Below are 14,699 nucleotides of genomic sequence, written 5' to 3' on the forward strand. Positions count from 1 at the left end.
GAGCGTCGCAACTGGCGACGGAATTAAGAATCATTACAGTGAGTGATAAAGCTGCAGTCCTAGCGAAGGAACGAGTCAACGTCGAACGCGGTGACATACATACATTGCTGAAGTCACCAGTGGTATCACCAAAGTGGGTGATACTCGTGTCAGAAAAGGCACCACCATGACAACCAGACATTCCCAATCCGGAGGAGTCCCCGGCTGAATGCACTCGAGGCGCTACAAGAACCAGATGCCGCAATCGACTTGCCCGTAGACACCGGAGAGAATGCAACTGATGAGGCGCCTACCGCAAATATGAATATTGAGTCCAGCATAGTGGCTGGAATACCCGAAGCTGTCGGCGCTGACGAGCAGGAGACCGTGTGCAGCGCACATCCTAGCGGATTCCAAGAAGCAAGACTGCGTGCGAGAATTGCCGAGTTGGAAAGGCAATTGCAAATGGTAACAAGGCCGGCGACACGTGCGGAGGATCCGCCATCTTTAATTACAGATACAATGCCAGCAACGCATAGGTTAGAATCAGATCGTCCGATTAATGGACTACAGCCACCACTAATAAACACTCGCCCTGAGCTGCCATCGACAATTGGAACAATGCCCCTGATCTCACCAAACACGGTTGGTGGATGGATGACTAGAAAAATCCCGGAACTGCCAGAGTTTTCGGGACTACCAGAAGATTGGCCAATATTCTACTGCGCGTTTACTGAAACAAATAGTGTATATGGATGCACGGATTTGGAGAATAATCAGCGTCTGGTTAAAGCTCTTAAGGGCGATGCCCGTGAAACTGTTAAATCTCTGCTTATCCATCCCAGAAATGTGAACGCAGTCATAAATCAACTAAGATTCCGTTATGGTCGTCCGGAGCAGCTCGTACGCAGTCAGCTTCAAAGCGTGCGTGATGTTCAACCGATACAAGAGCACAATTTAGCAAAGATTATTCCATTCGCTACGCGCGTGAGTAACCTGGCTGCGTTTTTACAATCTATCAACGAGAGCCAGCACTTGGCTAATCCAACCCTGTTAGATGAACTAACCACGAAATTGCCGCTGGACAAGAGAGTGGACTGGGCTAGACGCGCCGCATCTATAAAGCCCTACCCGACTGTCATCGACTTTAGCGTCTGGTTAGAAGAACTAGCTAGCGTAATATGCACTATCGTGGACTCCGACCACAGGGAAGGCAAACGACGAATACTGTACACGAAGTTTGAAGAAGAGACGCGCGTCGAGCAACATGGCCAACCCTGTCCAAACTGTTACGGGTCACACGATATAACCGAATGTGCGGAGTTTCGTCTTGCTTCACCGACTGCGAGATGGAGACTTGTCAAGAAGTACCGTCTATGTTTCTTGTGCTTGAGTCCCGGGCACGTAGTTCGAAAGTGTACCACCAAGTCCAGATGCCATATAGGTGAATGCGGGCGAGCTCACCATAACCTCCTACATGATTTCGAGTCTAATTACAGGAAGGCTTCAATGTCAAAGGCTGGACATGGAAGCCCCACGAGGCCTCAACCAGTACTCAACAATGGCAAGCAGCCCTCACCGGAACCAAGAAGCCAACAGCCAACCCAACAGATGAACTTAAGTTGTGTTGACACTAAGACAACGCAACTATTGTTTCGGATCCTGCCAGTGACGCTTTATTGGCCGAACCGTCGAGTAGAGACGTACGCACTGCTTGACGAAGCATCATCGGTAACCATGATCGATGAAGTGCTACTCAAGGATTTGGGCCTTAATGGAGAACGCAGTCAACTTGCAGTCAAATGGTTTAAAAATATGACAACCCAAGAGCCAACAAAGAGGATAAACTTACACATTAGTGGACATGATAAAAACAAGAAGTACGAATTTAAGAATGTGCATGCAGTGGATGGGTTAGATCTGCCGATGCAGACCTTGAATCAGGACTACCTCCAAGTAATCAATCCGCAATCACGTTTCCCTGTTGAGGCATATACTAACGCGATGCCTAGGATCCTAATAGGCCTGGATCACAAGTACCTTGTCGTGCCATCCAGCACCTGGAAAACCTCCAATAGGGGACCGTACGTGGCCGTTACTAGGTTAGGATGGGATGTTTCTGGGGCGTTCCACAAGCATCAACATACATCTGCGCCAAAGCCATGTCTATTTGCAGCAACGGACACCGATGAAGTTCATAAGATGGTCAGCGAATACTTTGAACTGGAGAACCTAGGGGTGAAGCCAACTCCACCAGCCCCTTCAGATGACGACATACGGGCACAAAGTATTTTGAACGAGACGACGGTAGAATTACTCGGGCAGTACCAGACGGGATTAATCTGGAAACGTGACAACGTAAATCTACCTTCCAGTTATAAAATGGCGTTAAATAGGTTGAAAACTGTTGAAAGAAAAATGGAAAGAGATAAACAGTTTGCCCAAGAGTATAAAGGAATGATAAACGATTACATAAGTAAAGGATACGCTCGACGTGTAGAGCGAGAAGAAGACACTGCAGTCGGCAGCGGCAAAATATGGTATTTGCCGCATTTCGCAGTGACGAACCCGAATAAGCCAGGGAAAATTCGGCTAGTCTTTGACGCGGCTGCCAAAGTGGGCAACGTGTCACTGAATTCAGAGCTATTAAAGGGACCACAGCACTATAGGCCGCTTCTTTCTGTTCTATTCCATTTCAGAGAAGGAGCTGTTGCGGTCACCGGAGACATCAAAGAAATGTTCCACCAGATCTATGTACAGCCCCAGGACCGAAGTTCTCAACGGTTCCTGTGGCGGGATGGAGATAGACAACGAGAAGCTGATGTGTACGAGATGCAGGTGATGACCTTTGGAGCTGCCTGTTCTCCAAGTGCCGCACATCATGTCATGACGCTAAATGCGATGCGTCACCAACAAGTAGACCCACGAGCGGTCAAAGCTATTACAGACTATCATTATGTGGACGATTATGTGGACAGTTTCGCCACTGAGGACGAAGCTATATCAGTCTCTGTCAGGGTCAGAGACATACACAAGACTGGAGGATTTGAGCTACGCCGATTTCAATCCAACTCACCTAAGGTTGTGGAGTCCTTGGGTCAAGAAGGAACCACCAACCCAGTTGGGTGGGCTGAAGCAGAGGAGAAAATTCTTGGATTGTATTGGCAGCCAGCGACCGATGAATTTAGGTTTAACGTGAAGTACCAGAGGATCAAGGACGATGTGCCTACCAAGAGGCAATTCCTCAGCCTAATCATGTCAACGTTCGACCCGATGGGGTTCCTGAGTTGTTTCACCATTACCGGCAAGTTATTATTACGCGAGATTTGGAGAAGGAATGTTTTATGGGATGAACCGTTGCCAAAAGAACTCAGCAGCGCCTTCCAGAAATGGCGCCATCAGCTAGAAGGAGTGGGTCTGTTCCGATGCCCGCGTCACTACTTTGGATCAGAAATGGTGAAGTCAATACAATTACATGTCTTCACTGACGCCAGTGAGTCGGCGTACGCGGCTGTGGCCTACTGGAGGGCCACCTACCAAAATGGGGATGTACAAGTGAGTTTCGTTTGTGGTAAAACGAAATGCGCTCCGATGAGAACCATGTCAGTTCCACGACTGGAGCTGCAGGCAGCGGTGCTCGGTACACGCTTGATGAACGCTGTGAAGAGTGGACACTGCATGGAGACGGAAGATGTTGCTAACGACGAATTTATACAATTTCAGAGATTCTCGGAGTACAACCGACTGTTGAGGACTATGACTTGGGTTCTCCGATTCGTGTGTCGGTGCCGTCGTCAGCAGCACAAACATGGAAAATATGGATTGACTGCAGCCGAATGTGCGAAAGCCGAACTTGTCTTGGTTCGTGTTGCTCAAAGGGAAGCGTTCCCAGACGAGTTGCATCGCCTATATGCAAACAGACCAGTCCAGCCGACGAGTGAGCTGAAGGGACTGCTACCCTACCTTGACGACTTAGCGATTCTACGCGCATCTGGGAGAATCGATGCGGCCCTGTGTTTACCGTATGGGGCGAGAAGGCCCATCATTCTCACGCATAGGCACCCACTGACGGATTTGATCGTTCGTCACTACCATGTAAGGATGAAACATCAGAATGTAAACGCAACTATCACCGAGATCCGCATGAAGTTCTGGATAACGAAACTGCGCCGGGTACTGCAGCGGGTTATCCGGAACTGTGGTGTGGGCAAACTCCAGCGTGCAACCCCAACCCCACCTTTAATGGGTCCGTTGCCTGAAGATCGCCTAAAACCGGGTGGATGGCCATTTGAGTACACTGGTTTAGACTATTTCGGACCACTACTTGTGACGGTGGGTCGACACCAAGAGAAGAGGTGGGTGGCTCTATTCACCTGTCTAAGAACTAGAGCAATTCACCTGGAGCTAGCCCACGATTTGTCAACAGACTCCTGCATACTTGCGATGAGGAATTTTATGTGCCGCCGAGGACCAGTAACAAAGCTGCGTAGTGACAATGGGAAGAATTTCATCGGCGCAGACAGGGAAGCCAAACGGTTTACCGACGTTTTTGAAGCAGACAAGATCCAGGACGAGCTTGCTACCCGTTGTGTGGAGTGGATTTTTAACTGCCCTCTCAACCCCGCGGAGGGAGGAGTCTGGGAGAGGATGGTCCGATGCGTAAAACGGGTATTGGCTCATACAAACCGTTTCACCTAAACCGTGTGAAACCAGGAAGCAATGGCGCATGGCACGACTACTGAGGGACCGGTTCTGGAAGCGGTGGGTTCATGAATACCTACCGACCCTTGTGCGTCGCGAGAAATGGTGCGCGCGAGTTATGCCATTAGCAACACTTCCCATAACAGCCGACCCAAGAGGTCTACACTCCACATTAATGTAAACATAAACAATACCATTCCATTAAACATAAAGTGTCACAAGATAAGTGACAGTTTCCCTAAACATAGAGTGTCACAATAAAAGTGACCAGAAGAAAACATTATAAACACTTAGATGTAAGCCAAACCAGAATATGATTTGATTCAATAAAGCAGTCTTGATTTAACACTCAACCAGAACAGACTCAATCTTAATTGGCGCAGTCGGTACTCGAGTTCACAGCTAAAATATTGTGGAAACTTTGAACGCAATCAAAGATAACGAAACAATATAATACTGTGGAAAACAAAACATTTAGTGACAAAATAAAATATATATATTGTGGAAACTTTGGAGAAAATCTAAGCCAACGAAACAATATAATATTATAAAAACATTTTGTGACAAATAACGAAACAATATAATATTGTAAAAACACTTTGTGCAAACAAACAGAATTATTGTGGAAACTTAAAAAAAAAAAAAAGAGGGCGTCTAACGGCTAGACACGATAGAAGTGAAACCTTCCGTAAAACAAACTAAGAGAGAATGAGACGAAAGCAGCATTAGGAGCGGGATAATTATAGGTTCATTATAATATTGCTATAAAGGTCATATTTTTTATTTTCTTCATTTTATTATTATTTTCTTCATTTTATTATTATTATTCATCCTCAATGTTTTCAATTTCAACAAATGATACGAGTGGCTTATGATAGCTAAAATATGATACAAATGCTTTGGTTTCGATGTTGTCAACATATCTTTGAAATACCGCGTCAATTGTTGTTTTTGATCGTGTTGTTGATTCAGTGCGATTGTTACACATTTTTAAACTGAATGTTGTATTGAGAAAGTCAATTAAAGGAACCGCTGTGTCCAATGCAAAATTTACGTTAAAATCGCCACATAAAATCATACTTCTGGTGTATACTTTATTAAATTTTCATGAATGAATTCCGTGATGCTATTTATTGATTGATTGGGTGAAATATAAATTGCCACAATTAAAACTGTTTTTCCATTGCTCAATCTGGTTTCGCATGCACATATTTCTCCCACTTTCTGTCCGTCCGTCTGTGCGTATGCGTTTTACTCAGCCGTCTTAAGAGCTATCGGGATGAAATCTTTTTTTGGGGTTTTTTATTACCCGGGTAAGATAAAGTATGAAAATCCTTAGGATCGGACCACTATATCATATAGGTCTAGAAGAAAACATTTTGCGGACATGGCTATATCAACTCAGCTTCTCATGCTGATCAAGAATTTATATACTTTATGGGGTCGTAAACGCCTCCTTCTGTGCGTTACGAACATCTGACCAATTTTACAATACCCTCTGCAAGCGTATAAAAAGTAAATAAAAAGTAAATAAAAATGTATCACAAAAAAATATATAAATATATAAAAAGCATTATGAATAAAAATATTTGCATCTCATTCTCTCGCAGCGAGCACACTAACTACAGAACTCGACGGCAATTTAGAAAGTGTCGACGTGGCTCTGTTGTTAGTGTGCTCGCTTGGCGATCGGGCGGCCGGCGTTCGACTCCCAGCTTGGTCTAAGTTTTTCGTAATGCTTTTTATTCATAATGCTTTTTATATATTTGCATCTCATTCTCTCGCAGCGAGCACACTAACTACAGAACTCGACGGCAATTTACAAAGTGTCAACGTGGCTCTGTTGTTAGTGTGCTCGCTTGGCGATCGGGCGGCCGGGGTTCGAATCCCCAGCTTGGTCGAAGTTTTTTCATAATGCTTTTTATTTATAATGCTTTTTATATATTTGCATCTCATTCTCTCGCAGATCTATATGTGTCTCTGTTTAGTGTCGCTTTTTCGTTTCATCGAGTCTGAAATCACTCCCAACGATTCTAAAGAAGTTTTCACTTCAAAAATATCAAAGAAGCTAACTTCGGCTATGCCGAAGTTTATATACCCTTGCAGTATACTTGGCAATAATATTTTTCCTTTTTGAAATTTCTTTCCCTGCAACTCAATTCATCAATACACAAACAAAATATTATTTCTCTTTTTACCACAAGTTTTTCTTCTTCCATCATTTTCTAAGCAAAGCACGGCACGCATACACAGTTCATGTAGCGTTGCGTCTGTGTGTGTATGCGTGTGCTCTGTTGATTTGATGATGGCAGTAGTAGGCAGCAAGCAGCGCTGCCGGCAGCGTTTGAACCGATTTATATTGACTGTAACTTGTGTTCTATTTATCGGATCAGATTCAAATTTTGAATGATATAGTGGTCCGATCCCAAAGATTTTTATACTTTATCTCACCCGGGTAAAAAAAAGCTCCCAAAAAAAATTTCATCCCGATAGCTCTTAAGATGGCTGAGTAAAACGCGTACGCACCGACGGACAGACGGACAGACGGTCAGACGGACAGACGGACATGGCTATATCGACTTAGCTTCTCATGCTGATCAAGAATATATATACTTTATGGGGTCGGAAACGTCTCCTTCTGTGCGTTACAAACATCTGACCAATTTTATAATACCCTCTGCAAGGGTATAAAAAAGTTAACGAAACAATAAAACATACACCATTAAAATGGCACAAATTAACGAAATACAACAATGCATTCAAATGCTAACATCAATAATAATATCCAATCAAGATATGCATTCTAATCCAACAACAAGGGAGAGAAACAGCATCGAGAAGGAAACAATGTACAGTGAAACCTCGATATAACGAATCTGAGGGGGATCGCAAAATTATTCGTTATATCTATTGATTCGCTATAGGTACTGAAATGTAAAACCTTAGTCCTTTCAAGGGACTTAACAAAAAATTCGTTATATTGGGTTTTTCGTTATAACGAAGTTCGTTATATCGAGGTTTCACTGTACTTGCCGGTGTTCACTGGACAGGAGGGAACGTTACATGGTTTCATTTCGGCAGTCAACCAAGTCATGGGAGGAGTATGATGATAACGACCAGGTCTTCACTGTTATATTCAACACCAAAATTCAAGGTCAGGCTAGAACTATGCTTAATATTAACCCCCCTACATCTTGGGCTGATTGCAAAACTCGTCTTCGACATCATTATCGCCCAAGAACGGATCAAATGGGTCTAACCAGAAAAATTAATAACTTAAGGGTAACTACCGTTCGAGATCTTGATTTTAAAGTAAGAGCAATTGTTGAGGAAATGATTTTTCGGTCTTTGAAAACAATAGCAGATTAGTTGACATATTAAGTGGTCTCTTAATTCAAAGAGTAAAAGAATTATCTTGTGGTCCAATGGCCATTGCCTTAATGAATAAAACAACATTAACAGATATAAGAATTGAACTTGCAAATTATATTGGTCTGAATTATGGAAATTTAAATAAAAAACTATTATTAACCAAAAATGACAATGACCATAGTACATATGTATAACAAACAGACAACTAATATAGCGGACGTTGACGATACTATGCGCAGTACGTTCAAGTGGCCCCTACGACACCAGGACAAAGCCTGTTACGCGCGAGCCCAAGCAGATAACTGCCCACCTCCCACCCGATCGACCGAGGGGTGCAGCCGTATAACGCACGGCATGAATCGCGTGGACAAAATTCACAATAGAAAAGACAGACAAACACATAATACTATAGCTATCTATTAACTAAATGGGATAGGATAGATGTTTTAAGCATATTAATAGAAAACTCTGAGCCGATTACAGGGGATAGAAGATTGTAATCAGAGCAGAGGACCCTAAAAGGTTCATGCATAGCATAGTTAGAAGAACAACGACTAAGGGATAAAGGTATTAATGGATGTCTACTCCGTCTACATGGTACCGACAGATTCACCTGAGCTAATAACTCAGGCGAGTCGATATCACCAAAATGACACCAAGCATAATTCTACGGTTAGTTAGGGACGGAAATTAATAAAACTACAAACCGAAATGCTGAACAGAGTCAAAATGTAAAACAGTCTCAAAATCCCAATAGACAACAGAGTCAAAATACGAGACAGTATCAAAATCCGAATAGACAACAGAGTCAGAACGTAAGACAAAATCAAAATTATTAGCAACCACAAAATATCAGCAATCACCAGCAGAAGCAATGAGTGTAGATAATATAAATGAGGAAGTAGTAAACAGCACAGATAATCAAGAGTTTTTTACCAACTAGCCTTGGATGAAAAAAAAATTTTTATAAAAGGAACAATAGAGGAAGAAGATACTTATATTATTTTAGTACATACAGGATCAACCAAAAGCATTTTAAACACAACTAATGTACATAATTCCAAATACAAAATAATTGAAAAATATTCAAAAACTATACATACAATAAAGGGAAAAATAGAAAGTGACAGTTACTTAGTGAAAACAAAAGTGCCAAGGGAGTTTAAATATATAAATTATGCAAGAACAAAATGGGTGGCTATGCCCCTGGAAAAATCATATGATTTTCTATTGGGCATAGACTTCATTCAAAGGAACTTTGCAAATATTGATTTTCAAAACAAAATTATTAAACTTAACAATGGGGTTGAAATTCCATTCCTTTCCAAACAATCAGAAGATGTTTGCGTAATGGAAGTAAGTGAAATTGATGATCTTAAGTTAAAAGAACTCAATACTGAGGAAGAACAAATAATAAGAAATCTTTCAAAAAAGTACGAAAAGTTATGTTTCAAAGAAGGGATCACTTAACCAATACTAACACTATAGTTCATAGCATAAAAACTACTACAGACCAACCTATTAATTCAAAACTCTATCGGGTCTCCCCAAAATATGAAGAAGAAATAAAGAAACAAATAATTTATAGGGAAAACAATGAAATTATAAGAAAACGCAAAAGCAAATATAGTTCTCCAATATGTGTCATACCTAAAAAAAGAGATAGCTCTGGAATTCAAAAGTATCGTATTTGTGTAGACTATAGGCGTTTAAACCAAGTAACCGTTCCAGATAAGTACCCAATACCTATCATGGACGCTGTATTAGACAAACTCGGTAAAGCCCAATATTTTACTACATTAGATTTAGCAAAAGGCTATCACCAAATTTTAATGGCAGAAGAAGATATAGAGAAAACAGCATTCATTTCACCAATGGGTTTATATGAATATGTTAGAATGCCTTTTGGGTTAAGAAATGCCCCAGTCACATTTCAACGTTTAATGAATGAAATACTGAGGGATTATATAAACAAAAGTTGTGTTGTATACATGGACGATATTTTGATATTTTCAACAACACTTGAGGAACATAAGATTGCTCTAGAAAACATTTTCAAAATACTTAGAAATCATAACTTAAAAATTCAACCAGACAAATGATCCTTCATTAAACAATATACTGAATATTTAGGACACATTCTCACAAAGCAAGGGATTAAACCCAATCCACATAAAATAGAAGCAATAAAAGCAATGCAGCTACCTAAAACAGAAAAGCAATTGAAAGGATTTCTTGGTATGACAGGATTTTACAGAAAATTTATTAAGGACTATTCCAAAATAGCTTACCCAATGATCAGATATTTACAAAAAGGCACACAAATTAATACAAATGACCCACATTTTATAGATGCCTTTGAAAACCTTAAAACACTTATAAGCTCACATCCAATCTTAAAATATCCAGAGTTTGATAAACCATTTACCATTACAACAGATGCCAGTGACTTCGCAATAGGTGCAGTATTGTCTCAACAAGGGCAACCAGTTGCATTCCTTTCAAGAACTCTAAATAAACACGAAAAAACTACAGTACAATTGATAAAGAATTTTTATCCATTATACATGCAGTAAACTATTTTAGACACTATTTGATAGGTAATAAATTCCAAATTATAACAGATCATGCTCCGATAAAATATCTAAACGCAAAATACAAAGGGAAAGAAATGACAGCAAGACACCAAAGATGGATTTTAAAATTACAAGAATTCGATTATGACATAATATATTTGAAAGGAAAAGACAATAAAGTGACAGATTTTTTAAGTAGACAGGAAACAGCTGAACTAATAAACAAGGATAAAACAAATGAGTCAAACTTTGAACTATCAGATACACAGCATTCAGCAGAGAAAGGAGGATTTACAAATTTCTATATAAAAGACGATATTGTAAACAAATATAAAACTCAGATAATAGTAACTTATACAACAACGGACAATATTAATATTCAGCATGGTAGAAAATAATAGAAGTAAGCCCAGCAGAAACAGAAATTGAAATCGAGATCAAAATGCAAAATAATATAAATAAAGGAACAGTAGGAATTTTTTCAGAAGTTCCAGACTCAGAATATTATAAGATACAATGTATCTTAATGAACATTTTTTCACACTGTAATAATATAAAATTTTTTAAATGTACTAAGAGAGCTCAGGAAATTTCAAGCGAGGAAGAGTTACACAAACAAATAGCTATTTAACACACCAAAGATTCATTACATAGCGGAATAAATGAAGCTTTTAATTCGTTAAAGAACAAAATATATTTTCCAAAGCTAAGAGACCATATTCAGTTGATAATTTTAATTAGTAAGGAAATTAAATATGACAGAAAACCAATCAAACCTAAGTTTCAATTCACAGAAACACCGGATGTCAAAAATCAAATTATACATTTGGATATATTTCATATAAAACACAACTCGTTTGTTACAATCATAGACAAGCTCACAAAATTCGCAGTCGCTTATAATATAACAGATAGAAACTGGAAAACTAAAATGGAAATTATGATTGAACACTTTGCCAAATTCATTAAGCCACATAAAATAATAATGGATAATGAATTTAGATCAGAACAGATAAAACAATACTTAAACCAAGAACAAATAGAAATCCATTATACAAAGCCAAATTCACATACAGGAAATGCAGACATAGAAAGACTACATTCTACTCTCATTGAAATAATAGCAGGAATAGATGATGATTTATCAATTTCATCCAAAATGTAATTAGCAATAACAGCTTATAATAACCGTTATCACTCTACAATAAAATGTACACCAAATTATGCAAAAAACATAGAAGATGAGGAAAAACTAAAAAACACTATTATCAAGCACAAAGAAAAAATTTTAAGCAAACAAAATAATACAAGAGAAGATTATGAGGAGGAAAGACAGGAAGGACCAATTAAAAACTATAAACGAGTTAGGCATAAGGATGAACCTTATTTTAGAATTACAACATTAAATAATATTCATCCATGTAATATAAAAAGACCGTCAAAGCAGGAAAAAATTAATTTCCAACAAAATACAGATTGACATCCTTGAAACAAAAATTTTTTTTCTCTTATCCTCAGATTTTCATAATTTTTTACGTTATAATGTGTGTTCAAGACAGATTACAAATTGAACCAATTCAATCAAATGCAGGATATGCACCTATACAAACTTATTCCACGGAAATAGTTAATGAAACAGTAATTATACTACACATTATTAATATCGACCCTTTAAATAATATAATAAATCAAATGGAGACAAACATTAAAAATTTTAACACCACAGGAAAAAAGGAGCTATTAGCCGAAATAAATCTAATTAGAGCTAAAATAAAATCCATAACCCCAAACAACAGAATAAAAAGAGGAATGTTAAATATTGTAGGAACAACATACAAATGGCTTTTTGGAATTATGGACGATCAAGATAGAACAGATATTTTAGACCACCTTAACAATATTGACCAAAACAACCATAATATTATACAAGACATGAACCAACAAATTGTTATAAATACACATTTTAATAAAACAATACACAACTTAGCAGAACCAATTAAACAAGACAGAACAATAATCAAGGACATACTTACAAGCATGGACAATCAAAACCAAGAAATAGAAATGAAAATACTTCATAATGACCAAATGGGGAAATTAAAAAATATAGAATTCAAAATAAATTATATTCAGGAAAACATAGCATCAGCAAAAAATAATATAATCGTACCAGAAATTTATCAGAAGAGGAAATAAATAAATTTGACATTGATTTTTATAAATTAAAGCTAATCCGTATGGGCATTTTAAAATATAAGAATAATTGCATCATAATCGCAATTAAAATCCCAAAATCATTTATAACCATAGATGTTAAGTTAATTATTCCTATACAAATATAGATTATATACAAATAGACCAAGAAAATCAGTTAATTGCAGAAATAAATAATAAAACATTTACATAAGAACCCAACAAAATTTTAAAAGAATTAAAATTAAGTAAAAGTTGTACCATTAATAATAATTGCAAATTTGTATTCAACAATATAACGAGTATCGAAGAAATTGACGATGATACAATTATAATCAAAAATGCCAGAAATACAAAAATATATCAAAATTGCGATAAAAGAAATATTATACTTAAGGGAAGTAACTTAATTCAATTCGGTAACTGTAAAATTCAAATTTTTGTATCCAACAGAACTATTGAATCAAACCTATAAAAACACAATTAACTTTGATCATGTAACAATAGATAATTTTGACAATTTAAAAGAAATCACAGAACTTAAATACGAAAAGAAAATGACAAATGACATATTTTTAACACTTTTTATTTTTATTATTATATGTTTATCCATTTATATACATATATACTGTAAAAAGAAAAATATAAACATTAATGTAAACAGAATTCAGGAGAATTCATACTCTCAGAGGCGAGGAGTTATGCCATTAGCAACACTTCCCATAACAGCCGACCCAAGAGGTCTACACCCCACATTAATGTAAACATAAACAATACCATTCCATTAAACATAGAGTGTCACAAGATAAGTGACAGTTTCCCTAAACATAGAGTGTCACAAGAAAAGTGACCAGAAGAAAACATTATAAACACTTAGATGTAAGCCAAACCAGAATATGATTTGATTCAATAAAGCAGTCTTGATTTAACACTCAACCAGAACAGACTCAATCTTAATTCGCGCACCCAGCCAATCAGAAAGGATGATGTCGTCTACATCTGTGACCCTGCAACACCACGACGAGAATGGAGCAAGGGTATAGTCGAGGAGGTATACACCGGAGCAGATGGGATACCTCGGCGAGCAGCTGTAAGAGACGCCGATGGAAATAGGGTTCACAGGGTAATACGTCCCGTCTCCAGACTAGCGGTCCTAGATGTGATGCAGTCGCTTCACGGGGGCGGGGATGTCGCGGGACGGGAATTGATCACCGAATAATTAGCAGCGGGGTGACAGTCACCGTCTAGCTATAGCTGTTAGTATCTAGTATTTTATATTTAAGTTTTTTGGCGCTTAATGAATTTGGCCATACTGTGAAATATGAAATCGAAGTTTAGCTTCCGCATGTTCTTTCTCTCTTGTTGTGTAAGCCGAGAAGGACACACTGCGGTAAGAATAGGTCCTAAATGTACTTGCACATATACTCTTAATATTAATCTTTACAGAATAAAACATCCAATGAATTACATTTGAACGAGATGCGTTTGAATTTAAACAGCGGTTGTTAAAGGCAACGGTCGGCAGAGAGAGAGAGCACCACTAGTGAAGAGCCTTGAAACACTATTTTTAAGATTTATTTTGGCAATTAATTCCCACATTTACTATATTTTTTAACAATTTATAGCGGAGCTTTATTTTTGTGTTTTTTCTTTGTGTTTTTTCTTTGTGTTGAGGCGAATACTCAAACTTGCACCAATGGCCGACTGGCCATTGGCTCCTTTATTGTTCTCATTCTAAGACCTTAGAATCTATAACAAGGGTCATTAAATACAGCAATTTACAATAAGTGCTGAAGGCAAAATAAAGTGAAAAATGAATTAAGACTAGTCCAAAGTGGTCTAGAATATATATAATATCATGTAATTTGGAAATTTCTC

The 14,699-nt window shown here is 38.3% G+C and overlaps 1 protein-coding gene across 1 annotated transcript; it reads left to right on the forward strand.

The window, feature by feature from the left end:
• Positions 1-300: 300 nt before the first annotated feature.
• LOC124460808 lies at positions 301-14,040 on the forward strand. The gene is made up of 3 exons (XM_047012393.1): positions 301-4,638; positions 4,693-4,740; positions 13,762-14,040. Exons 1-3 carry the CDS (start codon positions 301-303, stop codon positions 14,038-14,040), a joined length of 4,665 nt encoding a protein of 1,554 aa, XP_046868349.1.
• The last annotated feature ends 659 nt before the right edge of the window (positions 14,041-14,699 follow it).

This window comes from Drosophila willistoni, unplaced genomic scaffold (genome assembly GCF_018902025.1).
Source record: "Drosophila willistoni isolate 14030-0811.24 unplaced genomic scaffold, UCI_dwil_1.1 Seg118, whole genome shotgun sequence".
Lineage (NCBI taxonomy): Eukaryota > Metazoa > Arthropoda > Insecta > Diptera > Drosophilidae > Drosophila > Drosophila willistoni.